At 43.5% G+C, this 20,822-nt stretch overlaps 1 protein-coding gene across 1 annotated transcript in view; it reads left to right on the forward strand.

Annotated features, from left to right (window-relative positions):
• LOC121441899 (FH1/FH2 domain-containing protein 3-like) overlaps nt 1-20,031 on the forward strand; it is a gene marked incomplete at its 5' end in the record, with an annotated part of 239,631 nt that extends 219,600 nt beyond the window's left edge. The window contains 6 exons of the mRNA XM_041643264.1: nt 1,540-1,730; nt 4,647-4,839; nt 9,369-9,392; nt 10,815-10,989; nt 13,362-13,523; nt 19,448-20,031. Of these exons, the coding sequence (XP_041499198.1) occupies nt 1,540-1,730; nt 4,647-4,839; nt 9,369-9,392; nt 10,815-10,989; nt 13,362-13,523; nt 19,448-19,530 (828 nt within the window). The remainder of the gene's footprint in view (nt 1-1,539; nt 1,731-4,646; nt 4,840-9,368; nt 9,393-10,814; nt 10,990-13,361; nt 13,524-19,447) is intronic.
• Nucleotides 20,032-20,822: the final 791 nt, after the last annotated feature.

Here is a 20,822-nt window from a genome sequence, read left to right on the forward strand (position 1 = left end):
GACTGGGTGCTGCATGGCTTCTGGCCCCAGGTGTCTCCCTTGTTCTCTCTTCCTCCTCCTCTCGTTCTTCGTTTTAAGTCTAGATTTCTCCTCCTATTTATTCTCTCTCCCTTCCAGCCCCATATATCCTCTGTCTGCCTAGCTATTGGCCACTTAGCTTTTTATCAGACCAATCAGATGCCTTAGGCAGGCAAGGTGAAACAGATGCAGCACATGTTTACATAATTAGACAAACGCAGAATAAACAAATGTAACACACCTTTACACAGTTAAATATTCTGCAGCATAAACAAAGGTAACACATCTTTGCCCAGTTAAAATAATATTAATATTAAGATAATATTCCACAACATGTCCCTTCCCTTGTCTTCTTTGGGTGGGGCTGGAAGTACAAGGTCATTCCTGCTAATCCTGTGTGGGTCTTCCCTTGTAGCCCTACTGCTCTCCCTGTATTGACCATCAAGGTCATCTCCTTGATCTGCTCTTTCAGAAATCTGTCTGTCTCACTTTTACCCCCTCCCACTGCTGCTCACTTCTTGTCCACCTCGGCCCCTACATACAGCCCATTTCCACTTGCTTATCTAGTTCTTTTCCTGTCCCTTTCAGTGTCCTGCCCACTCCTCATCTCATTCTACCAAACCTGGTGCTCAAAGGGTATTTTTTCTGGACTAACTAACCCTCTACATTACCTTATAAAGCCTCAGATGGGGTTTATTGTCCTTCTGAACTCTTTGCACTTCCCAGAATACTTGTTCACGCTCTGTCTCAAGTGTGTGTGCGTGTGTAGCTTGCATTAACTCTCAAGCCACTCTACCTCCACACAAACAGTGTTGAAGGTACTGTAGACCCCTCAGAGCTTAGTCTATGGGATAAAGTTATTTGATGACAGGAATTCAGTTTGCATCCTGCACTTGTCTCTGTGTACTTATGGGGTCTCTGTGCATTTAGTACCTGATATAGGGAGTGTTGTGCAGTAGGTATTCCGTGAGTGTTGGATGGATTTATTAATGATGGATGAAACCAATCATTTTTTCATATAAATTGTGAATTGTGGTGAAGAGAAGTCAGCTGTCTGTTGCTGGCTGGGCACAGCAGAGCCATCCATGGCTGAGCACAGCAGGGCCTCTCTGACTGGGAGAAGTTCCTTAGCCTTTAGTAAAATATTAGCCCTGGAGAACAAGAGGACCCTGAAAAGGTTTATGAGACATCTACTCAGCTCATCGTGTACTAGGTTCCTTCATTTCACATTTGAATTTACAGTTCCCAAAGATTCTCAGGACACTTCTTCCCAAACAAGGCAAGAAAAGGTGACTCCTGTATTGGATTCACTTGGAGAACGGTTTTATCACTAAATAAATTGATGTGGAGATAATGAAAAATACACATGTGAATCATTTTTTAGGCCATAAATATGTTTGTATTTCAACATGTAAGTTTGGTTTTATTCTTGTTCCCTCCCAGGGGCTTTGGGCTCCCGGCTCCTGCTGGTGTCCAGTTGTTTCATGCATTTGCCATGTTCTCTCTCCCCCCGATTTTCAGGTTGACTTTGATCAACTTCAGGATAATTTATGTCAGATGGAGAGAAGATGCAAGGCTTCATGGGATCACCTCAAGGCAATTGCAAAACATGAGATGAAACCGGTTTTAAAGCAGCGGATGTCAGAGTTCCTAAAAGACTGTGCAGAGCGAATTATAATTTTAAAGATCGTTCACCGGAGGATAATTAACAGGTGTGTGTGCAGAAGAAGTTACAGAAAACTGAAAATAACTTATACCCAAAGATCAGAAAGTTCAATTTACAAAAACATTACTGTGTATTCTAGGTACTTAGAAGGTACTCCTAAGATACTGAAGTCTTGATATCTATGTATGCAAAACAGTACCATTGAATCCTAATTAGAAGGAATGTTGGGGTTACGTTAGTGAAAAAAATCCCCTTTGACCCAGGAGATGCTTTTGTAAGATCTCTGGCTACTTTTCCGCAGCCGTTGGAGTCATGCCACCTACAAAGAGCCTACTTCTCTGTGAGACTGCTTTCCTCCTCAGGAAAGTTCTTTCTTGTATCTGACCTACACTCAGCCCCTGAAGACCCTCTAGTAGTGTTCTCTCCAGCTACTGTCCAGCATGTATACATGAGTGAGGTCGGAACCCTACCCCGGGGCTCTCCTCTACACCAGCCTTCCTCAGAGTCTCAGGATCCAGGAGGACCAGGTTCCTGGAGTCATGCTTGATTTCCAAGGAGGCTGGTGCAGGTCTGTCGGGTCTAGTATGGCTCGGTACCTATCTGCGCCACTTCCTTTTAATCCAGGTAGAGTCCTGGTCTGCCTACCTTCCATGCAAGGATGGGTCACTCTTTGATGAGCCATCACCTTGTTTTGATTTTCATCACAGCGATATAGGGACATCTGTATCCCTCTCTTTTTTCTTTATTCAATATTTCCTTCTAGTATTCTTAAACCATATAGGACTTTCTAAACCTAATGCTCTTATCTCCCCGTAGCCCACTCCTTCTTGTGTCATTTTCTGCTTTGATGAACGTACTTTCTCAGGCCTTGTGTGATATAAATGCATAGTGTTGGTGTGTGTCCATATGTGCATATATGTTCATATGGAAGTCAGAGGTCAACATCAGGTGTCTTCCTCAGCTCTTTTTCTGAGTCTCTCAGTGAACCTAGGGCTCACTGAATGAACTTGATGAGCTGACCCGGAAGCCTCTAGATTCTCCTGTGTCTATTGCCCCAATGCTGGCAGTACAACCTGCACTTCCATGCCCAGCATTTTGTATGGGTTCTGGGACTCTGAACTCACCTAAGGTTGCATAGCAAGTTCTTCATCTACTGAGTGATTCCCCCCACCAGCTCCTCTTTCTTGGCCTTGATGGTAACTTGTGAGGAAAAGTGGGGGAGAGGGATGTAAAGTACTGGACAGGATAGCAATTTTGGGAAAAAGTATTATTTTAAGTTGGTATCTAGCCATTAATGAGAACTTTTGGGATTAAGCTGTTTAACTATAAACCCCCTAACTACACTTCATCCAATCACATCTACATTTCAATTACCTTATATTGCTTTTGTGTAAGAGAATTTTATAAAATATTTTATCAAGTTTCTCACTCAAATTATACTATGCTTTTGATATGGTTATAAAAGGGGAAGCAGAGGATACAGGCTGGTTTGACCATTTATTCTTTTTATTATGCAAGTGATTACCAACTTTAAAAAATATGAAAATAAACAATTTCCATTTGGAGTCTTGTAAAACTAGAGCAAAACATGAAGATCTTGCAAAACTGTTGTCCCTGCTTTTATTAACCATTTTATCCAAGATAGATTAAAAACTTGTTTTAAGAAACCATTCCTTACCATGTGTTTGCTTGAATTGATCCTTTCAAGCTGGTCATGGGGACGTTGGTTGCTCCTGATTGACCCACGTTCATAGATCTTCACTGTTGGCCATCTTATTGGGGATGACCAGGATGGATTAGAAATGTATCATAGCTGTGGTTGGTACTGAAGGTTTCATGACTGACAGGGGGTACAAGGTAGTGTGCAGCATAAACATCCACCCTTTAGAACTCTGGGTTCAAATGAAGTCTTGTAGGAGCCTGGATTATAGGATGAATGAGAGCAGAAATTTATTGCTAAACTGGGTGGATTAGAACTGAGTCCTACTGCCTTGCTTCACGTCCTTAAACACTGCCCAGAAGCATAGCCCAGACCTATTAGGGTCATCTTTCACCCACGTACTGGGAAGTAGACCAAAAAAAGAACTTTATATTAGGGCCTTCTACCTTGTAATCAATTCCTACATAAAAAGTTTTAGATGAGAAAGTTGTATATGATTTCACAACTGTTGCTCCAGGCAATACTTTGCTTTCAAGCAATTCTTGGCTTTCAAAACCTCTGACCCTCCCAGAAAATCCTGTTTGGGTTGCTGGCACCCATACATTTGCCTTTCGTTTTATCCTCCTGCCCTAACAGCTTGACTGGCCCCATCGATCATGTGCAAACTCACCTGTTCTTACGGATCCACCAGTTAGCAGTGACTGTGAAAGACCCATGAGAGAAAGCAGCTGCCACCATGTTCATCTTAATAATTTTTGATTTATAAACATAATAACTGAAATAAATTTTTGTTCAACTAATTTGGCATAGCCTAGTTAAATTAAGATTACATATATAATATTACAAGAAAAACATTTCAAAATTCTTTGAAAGATTGGTAGGCGTCTCTTTAGAACCCGTTTTTGAAGTCCATTATCTGTACATATTCACAGTTACTCCAAGAACCATTTCAGGGATTTCAAAACTCTTCTCAGTTCTTCCACAATCTAGAAATTGTGCCTGTTTTTTAAGACACAACTTTATCATTTTTCTGGAAAGCTTCACAGGTCCATGTACAAATGTAAAAGCAAATGAAGTAATCTGAACTCTTACCTCCTAGTCTTACCATTCAGAAGAGAGAGTGAAATGGCCTTGACTTTTGTTTCTGTTTTTACTCGAGAGGACTCTTGACTTCAGAGGCCCAGGAATGAACAGTGCTCTCCCATTGTGCGCAATGATTTCTTATAGAAAACTTTTACACTGGTAATTTTGGTTCCTCAAAAGTGAAGTCACTGCCATCGCTATTGTTGTTTTTGCCTGCAGGTTTCACTCCTTTTTGCTCTTTATGGGCCACCCCCCCTATGCAATTCGAGAGGTGAACATCAATAAGTTCTGCAGGATCATCAGCGAATTCGCACTAGAGTATCGCACGACCAGGGAAAGGGTTCTGCAGCAGAAACAGAAGCGGGCCAATCACAGAGAGAGAAATAAGACCAGAGGGAAGATGATCACCGATGTAAGTTTCACGAACTCGCTTGCTTCGTGTCGTGGCTTTTGAAACCGAGATAAATCATAAGTAGGTCCATGATTTGGGGGTGTGTGTTATTTTCTTCTTCCCGATCGTGGACAAAGTTTCCCCTTTTACAAAGTGTTCTCACACTGCTCTTCGACGGTGTCTGTGGAGTTCTGCTGTGTAGTACAGGAGCACCAGGACACTGTGCCTGGAGACTGGGTGCCTGGAGGAGAATGTGTGTCGTAGCCCTGTTGGTGTTATTTGAAACTGATGACAATTCACATTTGATAAAATGCTGGGGGCATGTATCAGATGATGCCAGGAGCATAGGAAGGCAGATGTATTTATTTGATGTTAATTTAGGAATTTCATTCTTGTAACAATATCAGCCACTTGAACCACTCAGTTCGAGAATGTGAGTTGGCAAACTGATGTTACTGCGCTAAGATATAATATTATGGTCACATAATTTGAGTCACACAATGTTAGGGTTGGAAGATATCCCATAGGACATTAAGTCCAGTGGAAGTTTTTCCATGGCATTTGGGGTTGTCCTTGACACTTTTCTCTCCTATTGCTGGCTCTTTATTCCCCACCTCAAGCCTCAGGAGAATATCCCATGGCCCGGGAAAGGATTTTGAAGTAGAAACAGAAACAGACTAGCTACAGATGCTGTATGGTGTGACGTGTTCCATGAGTGGAACAGAAAGGAGGCAGGAAGCTGCTGTAGACTGACGAAGGCGCTCAGGGCACGGTCCCTTTCTGATGTGCCTCTGTGAAACATGCAGGTATTATTACTATCTCATACATTATTACTAGTAAGCTGGAAGTTTCATTTGAGGAAAAAAATGAAGACATTTTCTCGGAATTCTCCTTTTCAGTGAATCCTTTCTTTCCTCACTGCTTATTCGTATTTGAATAGGCTCAGAGGGAATAGGAAGTTGGAACTGTTAGACCAGGTTTGGAACCTATTGAAGATCTCAATGTGATTTTTTTTCATTGTTTATATTCATGCCCATGAACCTTTCCCACCTGTGCAAGTACTTGGCATCCGTGGGATGGAAGAAAGAAGTAACGGGTTAAGTCATCAGGACCGCCATCACTCTGGGGCTCTAAGCCTCAGTTGGACTCAAGTCAGGCAGATGTCTTTGCAGAAGAAAGAAATCAATTAAGGCCTTATGGAGGCTGCCATCTGTGGCCAGGGGAGTGTTCATGGTGCAGGCAAAACCAGGAATGTGGTTACTGCTAAGAGTAAGCATGCCTGAGGCCTCCCACTTCCTGTGGCTGTCCAGATGCACTGACTACAAGACACTTTGCACTTAAAAGGCAATTCTAGGGAGAGCCTTAGACTACCAGTCCTCATATCACCCACCTCTACTCAGACCTCCTCCCACAGACTTTCCGGGCCCTAGGGGTAGAGGACCACTCTTTCCGAGAGGGAGCCTGTTCTACAACTCTTCACAGCTCTGACCGTTAGTATCATCAGCCAGGCTTTTCTGTCTCCTAAAATCTGGTTCTCTTGGAGCCTTCTGGGGTATTCAGAAAGCAGATTGGACCCACTTGGGCAAACTATGACCTACATTTCATTCCAATGTGTTATTTTTAAAAGCCATAAAAAAGGAATCATTTATTTTTGTGGAAATTAGACATATTGTAAGGCAAACAACACAAGCCCAATATGCTTATAGTTAGGAAAACATGTTAAAATTTCCTGCCAAATTCCTGAGAATATTTTTTTTAGCAGAGACTACTAAGTTTTAAATTTGTCCTTCCTTGAGAAGATTTGGCTCTCAGAGAGTTAGAAGTATCTAGAGTGTGATTCAAAAGTATTTAAATTTCTATTAAAATCTGGACAGTACGGATTCCTTCAAAGTTAACTTTTAACCTAGTCCCTATTAGTAGAAGTTGTTTGTATTTGCGTGGAAAGCCTGCCACCTTCTGGAATATTAGAATATTGTTACTAAAGCCAAATAGTCTCAGATTAGCATGCTCTGAGATTGAACTGTATGCCTTGTTCTAGGTGCCTGGACTGACAGCGAGAGGCAAGGTCACCCCACAGGGATGGCATAACCTGATTAGAAAATGACATACACACAGCAGAAATCGAATCGTGGAGCCCTCAACATTCTAGAGAATTCTGTAGTCAGTCAGTTTTAATGTAGATACCAAATAAGCAGGAGTTCAAGTCAGAAGCCTTGGAGGAGCTCTGGAGACTGATCTCCCTGGTCTGTAAGGCTGAACTTCCTCCACCTTCCTGCCTCCTGAGCCTGCACTGCTCGCTCCCCTATCCCACAACCCATGGGGTCTTTCTGTGACTGGCTCAGTGTGGACTTTATTCTTCATCTTTCCATCCAAACCTGGTTCTACATCAGTGGTGACCACCGGAGGGGCACCCTGAAGTTGTCCAGGCAGGGAAGCGAACCACAAAGGAAGAGAATGAAAGCTTAGTTTGGATTGACTTTGTCAACTCGGATCAAGACTTCAGAGAGTCTGCTTTCAGGCAGTTTATTCCCAACAAATTTAAGCTCGATATAATTTGGAGATGTTTCCTGGTGTACTACAATCTCCAGTGCACAGGGAAGTATAATCACATTGAAACTCACTCAGAGTACATGTCAAAGTACACTTTGAGGCCTTGGGAAGGATAGAGAGTCAAAACACAGCATCTTGCATATGTGCATATGCCTGATGAAAAAAAAATGCCAGTCATCCTGGCTAAACTAATAATCCACTCAAAAAGAAGGATGTTAGAGAGGAGTGGTCTCTCTTGCCATCTGAGCGAAGCACCTTGTTGTCTTACATTCCAAAAATATAGCCAGTTCTCAAAAGGTCATGCCTGGTTTGTTGGCCTGGCCTGTAACCTCTTCTATAGCTTAGCCGTGAATATGGTGAGCACAGTGGTACGTGGCTGTAACCCCAGCACTTGAGAGGCTGAGGTAGGAGAATTGTTAGTTTCAGACCAGACTAAGTGACATAAGAAGAGAATAAAGAGCAAAGCAAAGTAGAAGAGGGGTTCTAGAGATAGGCCACCTGTAATAACTTAAGGGCTTAGGGAAAGTTTTGGCCTAGTCTTGGGCATGCAGGTAGTTTAGAGGTGTTTTGGGCTATTAGCCACCCTTGGGGGAGCCTCTGGGCATACAGATAATATAAAGGCCATTTTGACTATTATGTATCTCCCTTCCTGGTTGTGGGAGTTCAGAAGCCCCTGGCGATAAGGAGCATTTAGATTACTAGCCAACTCTAGTCCTGACTGCGGGAGATTGATATGGCCTGGTCCAACAGATGACACAGATCACCGGGCTACTAATCACTTCCAATTGCCAGTCTTCTGGGAGGAAGAACAGGTTTTTCATCTTTCCCATTGGAAGGACAATCCTGTGTGCTTAACCATTTCTGCTTTCTCTGGAGCCCTGTGGGTGCATGCATCTTCATGTTGTGCTCCCAACAGTCCTCGTAAGTTTATGAGAACTTAGTGTCAAGTAAATTGCAGAGGGAAGAGGGACCCTAGTGTGGGACCCTTCTCACCTTTCAACCCTGACTTCATCTCTTCTATAGAAAGGGACCAATGACACTTTGAGGCCTTGGGAAGGATAGAGAGTCAAAACACAGCATCTTGCATATGTGCATATGCCTGATGAAAAAAAAATGCCAGTCATCCTGGCTAAACTAATAATCCACTCAAAAAGAAGGATGTTAGAGAGGAGTGGTCTCTCTTGCCATCTGAGCGAAGCACCTTGTTGTCTTACATTCCAAAAATATAGCCAGTTCTCAAAAGGTCATGCCTGGTTTGTTGGCCTGGCCTGTAACCTCTGTGGAAATACTTAAAGTGTAGTGAATTTAAAGCAAGACATTGACATGATTTTTCATACTCACTTTGTATTTAGAGAAGGGGTCTTCAAGGCACATCTGCTGATAAATTAATTGTGAGAGCAGTGTCACGTCTGGTGGCTACCTTGAGGACTGGTAAAATTCTACAAAGAGCTTGATTTCATGTGTCTGGAGAGGAGGTAGTATGGTATGTTTTTCTTGTGAACTGTCATGTGGCCAGTACAGTGTAGAAGGGTACACTGTAGTCTAGGCCTTCAGGCTAGGCAGGGAAGAGCCCAGAACTTAGGATAAAATGAAAATGTTGCTGATAGGCACAGCCAAGTAAATGAAGGCTAGTTCACTTACTGAAGCCAGTAGGTGGTGGTGAGCCCAAGCAGACGCGGCCAGCTGCATGGAAGATGTAGATTAGTAGTGGTCAAGGAAGCCAATTACTGACTTCATGGGTATCCTCGGGAGACTACCACCTGAAGCCCTTCAGGTACTTTCTGCGTCTTCTCAGTCTCCACACAGAACAAGCACCCAGTAAGAACAGGGAGGAGAGCCTGGCACTTTCTGACTGAAGACAGTGTGTTCTGATGATAGTGGTTGCTTTCTGGTTTTAGAATGTGATTTGTCGTTGAGATTATCTCATCTTTGTTGACTTCTGTGCCTTCTAAGAATCCTTCTGTCTTTTCCATCTTGTCCTGTCCTGTCCTTTCGGGTAGACCGATGACGAGGATGACATTGAGGTATGACAATTCACGAATGTGAAGAATTCTGTCTTTGCCCTTCTGTGTGCTGTAGAGTAACCTAACTTAGTCAGCATGGAGTGTTGGCACTGTTTAGCATTTGGAACTATGCACGGACATTTTCTGGTTGGCTTTCCTGTGATCACTAACCATCTGATCAGTTCTTGTCATGCTGTTTGTGCCAGAGAGTGATGCGCTAACTGCATTTTCCAGTGCCCCTGAGCAAGGACTAATCATTATCCTGTCCCTAAGAGCAGGTTCAGCCCTGGAAAACTGGGCAAAGACTTTCCCTTCCAACCCCTTTCTGTGCTTTTTACAACCCAAAAATGAGAACTGGAATTATAGCTTAGCCGTGAATATGGTGAGCACAGTGGTACGTGGCTGTAACCCCAGCACTTGAGAGGCCGAGGTAGGAGAATTGTTAGTTTCAGACCAGACTAAGTGACATAAGAAGAGAATAAAGAGCAAAGCAAAGTAGAATCAGGTTGGGAATGGAGCTCAGTGGCACAGCCCTGCTGTGGATGTGCATGGCTCTGGGTTTGATCCACAGCATCACAAGCAAAAACAAACCAAAGTAAATATATAGAGCATCTTCCAGTCAGGGAGGAAGGAGCGCAGTGAGGGTTGACCCTGGGGGCTGAGAACGGAGAAGCATAGACACCTAAGCACAGATTTGTCACAGGTCTGTAACAGTGGCTGAGAAGCGAAAAGTTGGAGCTGATCTGATCTGGGTCCATGTTCAACATCTTGTGGATGATCTTGCTCTGCACTCAGACGTAAGCATTGTGTGCGTATAGAACTCGGTATAGAGTTCTAGAGCACCTCCTGAAAACCTATATGTGTGCATTTTTGAGAAAATCAGCCTGCATTTTTAATGCTTATTACAGCGAGCATCTGCATTTTCGATGAAACTAAAAGTAGTATTGCTGAGTTCAGTTTCAGCTTGGATTTATCTGGCATGTTCTGTGACCTGATACTCAGCACATCTGGGACCTCTGGCAAAGCCTCTTATTAGAGACTTTCAGTTTCCTTTCTGAGATGAGGTTAGATCTACAAGAACCCTCAGCAATAGCTTAGAAAATGAAGCTCAAGGCATTTGACGGACAAGTCAAATGTCAGGTCTTGTCAGGGTTTTGTTTGATGTTTAGCTCTTGCAGGAGGGAGTTAGTGTCAGTCTCCCCTAGATGGTGTCCGTTCCAGTGCAGGATGGTTAGGTGAAGTTCCTTCTGGGGCCTGTTGCATCACTTTCTGGTGCTATGTCTTCCTGTAGAGAGGTATTTGCTGTTTGTTGACATTCCCTATGACTGACAGAACTCCAGAATATACTGAGTAACCAGAGGAGAGAGTGTTTCCCTCAAAGCAAAGCTCGACGGCCTCTTTGGAAAGTGTTCCTCACATCTTAACATCACTTTGGTTTTGCAGTCTGGCAAGTTCTCTGGCAGTTCTCCAGCAACACCAAGTCAGCCACAGGGTCTGAGCTATGCCGAGGATGCAGCTGAACACGAGAACATGAAGGCTGTTCTAAAAACATCATCTCCGGCTGTGGAGGATGCCACCCCTGTGCTTGGCGTGCGCACTCGCAGCCGGGCAAGCCGAGGTAATCTATGGTGGGTGGGGTTTGTCTTCTCAGATAGGCCATGCCATAACCCCGTTGCAATTTGTAGGTGACTGTGCCCAGAGAACGTGTGTGAAGAGCCATCAAGTCCCCAGTACTCTCAGTGAGGGCGTAGCCATGCCTCCTTCTACAGAAGGCTGTACTGGTTGCATGTAAAAAATGGTACAGTGGAAACCATCTTAGGAGAGGGACTCCAGTATTGAGGCTTTTCAAATGTATTTACTATTATTATTAGTGTGTGTATGTGTGTGTGTGTGTGTGTGTGAGAGAGAGAGAGAGAGAGAGAGAGAGAGAATGAGAAAGAGAGAGAGAAGAGAAGAGAAGAGAAGAGAAGAGAGGGAATATTATTATGTGCATGTGGAGTTGGTTTTATCTTTCTACCAGGTAGCAAAGAGAGTGACCAAGATGCAAAGCAGAAATCAATTCCAGAACGAGGTCACTAGATGACAATCATCACAGAATAGCCCAATAGTGCTGGACCAATTGCTAGAGGTGACCTTAGGTTTCTCCTGACTGCTACATTAAAAAGAGGTCACTGGGAAGGAGTGGATGGGAGATGCTGGTAATTCTCAGAGGGGAGGGTCTCTAAATTCCTGAATTTCTGCCCAGTGCTCTGAAAGTCTATCAGGACCAAATGGAATTGAGGGAGCTGTGTGAGGTTCATGCAAGGTAGTTCAGATTTCAAAATAAGTCACAGAATTAATTGTAAACCAGTAGGTGAAAGGGAATCAGGGCCCTGCTACATGAAAGACAGTTTTGCTGTTGATGGCTCTACTCTGAAGACAGCCATTGTCATTGCTGGACTAATCACGGGGCCCTCTAACACCTACCACAGCACCCAGACCTTCCTGAGAACACATGGAAACTCAGCAACAACTCTAAAAGGCTATTTGCAGGGAAGCGCCCATTTTTAAGATGGTTTTTGATGGTGAAAGAAAAGGTGGCCTTCTGGTGGGAGCAAATAAGTCCCCTTAGCTATAACTAACAAGCACGGTTAGTCTTTGTGCACGTGCAGATACTGTAGGTATGCCACTAGAAAGCTAAGCAAACTAGACTTTAAAAGCTGTGTCAACAATTACAACAGCCCTTGCCACCTGAAAACATTGTCCTCAGCTTCTTTCATATTTATAGTAGGACTTCAAGCACACACTTGCACATGGATGGACATACGCCCTCATGTGCACCCATAAATATCAGTTTACTAAACAGTGAGCCACTGTTCCTAGATAGTTTGATCAAATTCTAGATCATTAATAGCTAGATGCTAATGAATATCAAAAGTTTAAATGTAACACTATGAAAGAAGTAAAATACTTATTTATTAACATATTAATGTTCATTTTTAAATAATTTAAAAAATCACTTTCCTTCCCTCAGAATTTGGTTTCAGCTGGGACTTAGTCAGGCTGGGTTATCAGTGGCTATGAATTTGGGAACTTAAGCTTTTGAAACTGTACATCTACTACACAATGAAGTTTAAGGTATAGAGATGAACAGTTTGGGATGCCCCTGTATCTTTCCTTTTGAAGAAGCTCCTCCTCATTCCAGAATTTCCAGAAGGACATTAATCTATCACAAAGGTCACAGTCCTAGATGTTAAGTTACCATTGGTTTCTAGCTGGTGTTGTTTGGAAACCTGTACTTTCTTTCTGTCTATAGTCAATAGCCATCTATAGGGAGATTTGGACTGTCTTGATGTGTCATTATTTACAAAACACATTTTTTTTTGTCAAGGAGCAGACAGGTATTTCAAAGACAAACTGTGTCAAACTCTCTGCTGAAGGCTGAAGAGAGCCGTCCCCTTCCAGTGCTTTAGAGGTGATCCCAACGTAAAGTGTGTATCACAGACCTGCTTGGTTTCTCTTTAACAGGAGGGGAGTTCAATTAGTGACAATGACTAGGCACATATAGCTACTGATGGAGAGCTGATTTATTAACCCTTTGGTGGCTCTCTGTGCTTTATTGGATGTGCCTTGCTGGGTGTCACTGATGTGCTATGTAGTGTCTGGCTTAGGTCATTTGTCCTCAGATAATCACAGGACCTACAGGTAGCAAGGACACATACAGGAGAGGGGGAGAGAGCTAGATAATACAAGAGACAGGAACATAGCTATATTGTAGGGAAATGCAAAACAAATGTCCCAATGCAGGTTTCCACTTCACTGGCAGGATAGCAGACACAGGCGGAGACAGACCAGCATCCCATGCATGACACTAACTCTGAAGCTATCGCTGGCCTTTTCTGGAATCCACCTCTGATGGATGTCAGCTCCGTAGAAAATTGATAAGATTCTGCTACTTTTGTTTGTCTTTTCTCTGAGCACGTGGCGTTCTCTGGTTGTCTCATCTTCCAGGATCCACTAGTTCGTGGAATATGGGAACCGATGAGTCACCTGCTGTCACCGATGATGCAGCCGATGAGATCATGGACCGCATTGTCAAATCGGCCACCCAAGTGCCCAGTCAGCGAGTGGTGCCACGGGAGAGAAAACGTTCCAGGGCCAACCGCAAATCTCGTGAGTGCATTTCGGTTTGACCTGGAAAGCCGGGAACTCAGAAGGAAGCACCCATTAGAGTGTCCACCTGCGTTCCTTAGCAATAAGGAAAGAAGTTCCTATCAGTGTCTGCTATTAAGGAGGAAGGGCTGGCAGCTATACTTTTCAAAAGTACTTTCTGTATGTGCCCTAGCCCATATCAATTAATACCCTGTGTTAACTAGCAAGGTCTCAAAGGTCTCTGAAAGCCTCCGATATGGGAAGGTAATGCTTACTACCAAGTACTGGCTCAAATGCTTTGCTGGAGGCTGAATTTCTGCTCTTCACCCAGCACCAGAGGCTACTTGCTGAGCTAAAGGCTGGCTCCTCCAGGGCTTACTGTAGTCTCTGGCAGGTTAACAATAAAAAGCAGGGGTAGCAAGTGATTTGATGAACAAGCAGAATACTTACCATTTAATGTTCTCCTGGCTCCCTTTTCCTTTCAACCAGCCTTCAGTTAAATCAAAGTGATTGCTTCATCTTTTTAGTCTATACCTGCTGCCTGCTTTTGACCCCTCTCTCTGCACTGCACTGATTCTTAGTCACCCCTCTCTGTGAAGAAATGGGATCCCTGTGGATCCCTGGCATCTGCCAGCATTAGCTGTGGCCCACAGTGTTTTAGGCACATTTCCCAGGCTTCAGCTTGCTGCTGGGCCATTCAGGGGACAGCTTGAGTGTCCACTGGCTTTGACTATGAGAATAAGGGATGCCGAGGAAGGAAAGGAGTCCCCAGGATAAAGCAGAGTCATGCTACCCTGGCAGAGAACTTAGTAGGAATGCGAAAATAGGATACCTCCAGTTTACCCTGTCCATGAGATTGACATAGGGGTGACTCGGGTATGAGATGCAATGTTCTGCATGTCTCACTACCATGCTTTTTCTTCAGGATAATGAACGCAAAAACAAATTCCTTCAGCCTATCATACCTTGCTTTTTTTTTTCCCATATGATCTACTTTAGTGTCTGTTGGGAATCTTCCCAGAAAGTAAAATAACATTGAGGTCAGAGTGAATGATGCAATTTTGCTGAAGTTGGATGGGATAAGAGTTGGTTTATGGCAAGCTCCTAGGTGCTGCTGCTGCTGCTGGCACTTGGTACTCATTTTGAGTATCAAGGAAGGCCCTGGAGCTTGTGTTTCTCAACCTTGGATGTATGTTAGAGTGTTCTACCAAGATCTAAACTTCTAGGCATCTTTGCTTATCCAGACTCAGGGCCTCTTAGTTCCTGCCCCTTAGAAGATTAGTTGCACTGGGGGACAGCACTGACTGGCCTGGAACTCACTATGTAGATCAAGCTATCTTTGATTTCACAGATATCCTTTGGCCTCTGCTTCCCAAGTGTTGCGTTAAGGGCATGCACCATAATTCCTGGCTTCCCTCAAGGTTTTAATGAAAGACTATCGTCACTTGTCCTGTCATTTTTACATCTTCCAGAATACATTTAGTTTGTGGCTCTCAAGCCCCAGGGAAGCCCTTTACATTTCGTTTGGTTGCAGTTTACTCTTTCCCCAGTGTGGTTGTGGCTCCTTATCTCTTCTCCTGGTGCACCTGTCTAAGAACTTGGTCAGAGATGTGTTCCTCAGAGTTAGGCTTACTCACGAATGGGGATTTATGGGTCCCATCTCGGGGCAAACAACTCAGAACTCTCATTTAACAACACCAGTGGGGACTCACATTTGTAGCGAGGAGAAGCAGCACTAGGTGGCCGTGGGTAGGTAGGTGGTATGACCAGGAGTGGCATTGCTAGCCACAGGTGACCAACTGTTCTCCAGAGGGGTGATGCTGATCCACACTGGCTGAAGACTATAGGCCAAATCCCAGTGTTGAGGCCCATGTCACACTATGTGAAGGCCATGCAACAGTACTTCTTTGTGGACTTCTATTTCCTGTGTGCTAGGAAGGATGGGTGGGCCTCTTAGGGAGCTCTCTTCTTTTTGAATTAACTTTTCTGCACTTTTTTTTTACAGTTTTTAAGAGTGCTATATTTAAAAATATAATAACAAGAAATCTTTTTAAAAGAAATTTCTGGAGGCCTTTTTCACATCTTCAGGAGATTATCTTCAGTGGTTGCCATTGGTTGTCCTCTGTCAGTCACTGATAAATTAGTAGCCAAATGGAAGACACCTTGCACATGATAACTGCTGGTCTTTCTGGGATGGGTAGCCTCAGTGTAAGAAGTGTAGGGAGCTTGGGAGTGTGTTCAGGGGTAGAGCCTTGCCTAGCGTGTGCCAAGCCCTGAGCTAACCCCACCCCTTGAACCACAAAATAATATACAAACAAGCAAACACAAAATACTTGTCTAGAAGATATCATGGTGAGCTTAGAGAGAGATGGCGACAGGTTGTCAGACCTGGGAGTACCCTGGCAGAGAATGGCAAGGTTGAGCCAGGGACTTTAAACAGAGAGACTGACTGTATAAGGTATTGACTTAACTTTCCATTCCTTGGAGGTGGAAGTTATTCTTCAAGTTGCTTGTCTGCATTGGACCCAACACATGGTTCAGATTTTTCTACCCACAATGTCGCTGGGAACAATAACAGTAACAATGAATTTTCCTCTTCAATCTGTCCAGAGAGTGTCTATTTTGGTGGTTGTCATAATTTCCTGTGGTATAGTTACTATTTCAGTGTTATGCAAAGCAGCCATACACTCTGTTTTGATTTAGCCAAACTGAGTTTTTCTGTGACACAGTCACTATAAGAGGTGCAGTGCCCTGTGCATGTCCGTGTGTATCTCTACTGGGTGGTGCTAGCAACAGAAATTAAAGATGGGAGATAAAAGACTTCGAATCCTACTTTAAAGAGATGATAATGCCAAGCTTTTTAAGAGTAAAGGCAAAACAAAATTAAACAAAAAACAACTTGGAAAAAAATCTTTGTGAAGTTCAGTGATTTAGATAGACCTCAGTAGGAAACCGTGCTTGCTGTGTTTAATTTCTTAATAATGGTGGTAAGGTGAATAGATATGAATGATAAAGATGTCTCGGATACATCATTCACTTGACTAAAGAAAAAGTCCATCCTCTAGAGAAATAAAACAGAATCCTAAAATCTAGAAATTTGTGACTTGTCTATAAAGGTCACTTGCGTGTGCTCAGAGCCAGTAACGGATTCCACGCATGGTGCTTGTACAAGGCCGCTGTCCATGCCCTACCTGCTGGTGTGAAACACTACAGTCAGTTCAGACGTGCCAAGCCTTTTTAATACCCCCACAAGCTCCCACAGCACATTCTGTCGCTTTTCTGTCACTGCTAGTTAGCATCTCATCAAGAGACTACCAGCCTGTGATGTGTCACCCCACTCTCCCACAAATTCCAGGCATGGCTCCACAGTCGTCGTGGCAGGTCTGACCCAGAGATAGTGTTCTTGGAACTTGAGTTCTATATTTTAGTTTCTCGCTTTTTCATATTGGATTGCATACATTGTCCCAGGAATGATTGTAAGCCCAGGCTTCCTGGATTTGGCCTTGTTTAGATGATGTGGAAGCTCAGTAGTGTTGGAGGGATCCAACCCAGACTGATGCAGTATAGCTGTGGCAGCTAGAGAGAATCATCCCACTCCTTGTTCTTTCTTTTCTTGGATGTATTTATTGAAAGGGTCTGTCTTGGTGATAGCATGCCTGATACCATGTACTCTGCCTATCAGATAACATAGCCACAAACTATGGACACATAGTTAGCCTTTTCTTGTCTCAGGTCTTTCCATGATTGAGAGAGGTTCACACTTTCATTGTTGAGTTCCCTTTCAAGATAGGATCTGGCTCCTATCTGTAACGGGATCATAAAGTTTTGGGATCAGAGCCATGTTGTTGTAAAGATGCTGTCCTTTGGCATGACCTACAACAGTTGACAACTTAAGGTTTGTCTTGGTTGCTCACTGGGAGGATTCTGAGGATACCTGCGATAGGATTACAGTCTCTGATTATCTTCCTAATTCCCGTTCCCTCATACTATGACTATGTCCTCCTGCTTCTCTTATGAGCACCAATCTTGAAGACTGTGTGACACATTTTGCAGTTGTTTACTGAGGATTATAACTGTGGTAGCTGATAAGTGAAATACTAGAGATGATTTTTACCTAACTATAAGAAATTTTCAATCTATTTTAAAAGACTTGTCTCACAACACGTTAGACACAGCACCAGTGTACAACACAGTTCATTTAGCTTTTCTTTTCCAAGATGGTATTTGAAGTACACTGTTTTTTTAAATGACTCTTGTTAAGAAAAAAAATTATTTTTCCTTATTCTAAGCCAAATATATGTTCTTATATAGAACAAATTAACACCAGGCCTAAGGCTTTAAATTCCTGCTCTTGGGGGGAAAACAGATGTTACAAAAAAGGACTAGAATTTTTTGGTCGAACTTTTAGAGTTCATGGGCTAACTTCTCTCCTAAAGACAGCTGTGTGCCCAGGTGGCTAGTCACTACCTCTCAGTGGGCAAGGATGGACCAGCAGAAGCTAAGATTATGATGATGGGAAGAAATCCAGGTTCAGCTGGAAGCCTTGGTCAGAGAGGTAGTTACAGGGAGACTCTGCTGCACTGCATAGCCCTGTTTGCTTCACACTAATAAATTACCCCCGCCCAAATGGGAAGCCAGCACCCAGAAAGAGAACACCGGCTTTCTCATTCCTCACCACGCTGTTCTTGTGCTAGACATCCATGTGACCCAGGGGAGAGAATGTTGATGAAAACAGCCTGGAACTTTCAAATCCTTTGCTATATAAAAAATGAGCTTTTGTGCGGCGGGGCGGGAAATAGTGGCGTAGATTAAGGGGTACTTCCAAAAGAGCCTTGAAATGGGGCCCTGCCTTTCTGGGGAAGGTATGATGGAACTTGGGTGGGTTGGAATACGGAATGGAAAGATTCAAGGGATTAGTTTACTTTTTTTCTACAATGATTAGTAGACTGTTCTGATCAACTGAAGAATTGGTTAATTTGTGAATAGGGTAGGAGGTAGATCTAAACATTCTAAAAACAGAATAAATATACCTATTTTATGACCTTCAAATAACCATAGTGGGCCAAATATAATTTATAACTTCAGGGAAATGTAGTGAACCTTTCAAATGTCAGGGTTTCTTAAGCAGACAATGGCTACTTCTTTCGGCCTTATGCAATCTTCATTTTCAATCAAGATTGCTGATAACAAACAATAGGACATGTGTATTGCCAAGCTAAACCTGAGCCTATTCCGTGTGAAATATGAACAACCTCCAGCGACCAACAATGCCCCAGTGAAGGTGGTGTGGACGTTGGCCTTCTTGAAACTTGTGTGCTATATAGAAAGCAGCATCTACTAAATGCTCTAAGAAGTTGGATAGTTTGCTCCTTGGCATCTCTTTAGGGAAAGTCACTGATTATTTCAATCACTGTCCCAAAAGGTCCTTGGTCAAGTTGAGGCTGAGACCCACGTCACTCAGAGTCTCTTCGTGACCATCACCCCTTGCCCTGGGCTCTCTCTACCACTTGGTTGCATAGGGCCTGGTTACATCTCCAATTTTGTGTTTCCTCCCACAACTTTGCAGCTGGGCATTTGCTAACCCCTCTCTATGTGCTGCTTAGTTTCCCTCTCTTGTATTATTAGAACCAGGTTTCCCATGTTTCGACTCTTACAGTTCCGCTACATTCCACCCTAGGGAGACATTGAGCTTTCCACAGCCACCCACACTTTCTTCAATCTGCAACCATTCTCTATAAACCCTATGAGGACATCCCTTTCCTCCTTGCAACCCTCTCTTCCCATGGCCTCTCCCAGGGTACTTCATTCAGAAAGAGCAGAATAGTCCTGGGTCACCCTGGATGTTTTGGGTAGGTGGGTATTGATACGCTGAGTGCCATATGTCTCTGGCTAATACTTCCTTCTCTTCTTGTCTCTTTGTTTGTGACCTGTGGGGACCACTGCAGTACGAAGGACCTTGAAGAGTGGCCTGACTCCAGAAGAAGCCAGAGCCCTGGGCCTGGTTGGCACATCTGAACTGCAGCTGTGACGTTTGTAGGGCCTAGGAAGTGTGCCTAGCAGAGCGCCCACTCTGGCTACCCCCCCTTCTCAGCAGGGGCAGGAGACTCGACCATCTGATGGTTCAGAACCGAGAGCTCATTTCTGGGTGTCCCACTGCTTGTGGCACCACCATGCATTGACGTGGATCCCCAGGAATCTCCTGCATGTACTTTCTTTATCAAGTCAGCTGTGTTTCTCTTGTTTCCTTGATACCTGGTTTATTAGTTCCCAGTGTGACACCTTTTCTAGGAAGCAGCAGTCCTTGTAAGGATCAAATCACTTCTGTCACAGTTGTTATGATAACACGAGGCAATGTGATTAGACTCGGAACCTGGGTCTCCTCAACAACAAAACGTCCAGATATAAATGCCAATGTTGTACACAAAAGCAAGCACAGATTGTTTACCAGTTGTGGATTTTAGATGTACTAAATGTTTATATAAGCTCATAAATGTACACCATGTTTCAACTACTAAATAAACAGAGTTTAATGTCATCACTAGAAACTTTTATTTCATAGATGAAGGATCTTAAATAGCTACGCAGGTTCACATCCTTCCTAATCAGCAAGGACTCTTGATTGGCATGCTCTTCAGGTCTTTTGGGTTGTGTTTTGTTGACTGAGTAGCCTCAAAAACATGCTTTTTAACATTCTTTTATTTTTAGTTAACATTCTTTAGCATTTTAGCATCCTCCACTTGTTGCAGGAAATGTTAGCTGTTGTTAGCCTTGTTATGCTCTCCCTTCTCCATGACGCTTGATGTGTGTGAAGCTAAAACAGAGACCAGGGTAGCTTGCCACACTATTCTGAACTATTCTGGAAACAACATATTTTGCCTTTTATTATAAAAATTCATTTTCTCAGAAACTTTACTGATCACCTAGATGAAGTAGAACTTAAAGTGCTGTCTACAGAGAACCTTATGGGTTTTACATTCACTTGTCTCAGGTGCAAGTGATCAAGACCTACAGTGTTCAAAACAGCATTAGTGCTGGGGTCTTAGGGGTTTCAGAGTGACACTGGGGATGGCAGGTGCCTAGGAAGAGACTGGCCAGGTCTCCCCCATGAAAAGCTTATCTCCCAAACCAGGAAAAGGTAAGCCATTTACAGGAGCTACTTTCAGCAGCTGGATGAATATTCCACCTTTCAAAAGCTTTGTGCGCCCCTATCTGGAACGGTGATTTATAGACAAGGTGCAGCAGATGTTAGCCATAAAAAGATGACGTATTCACACCTGCCCCTTTGACTGTGCCCTCCCTAACCTGTGTTGAGCACTCTTT

The sequence above is a fragment of the Microtus oregoni genome, unplaced genomic scaffold, assembly GCF_018167655.1.
Source record: "Microtus oregoni isolate MIOR12 unplaced genomic scaffold, Mior012 000083F_ref0000379, whole genome shotgun sequence".
Lineage (NCBI taxonomy): Eukaryota > Metazoa > Chordata > Mammalia > Rodentia > Cricetidae > Microtus > Microtus oregoni.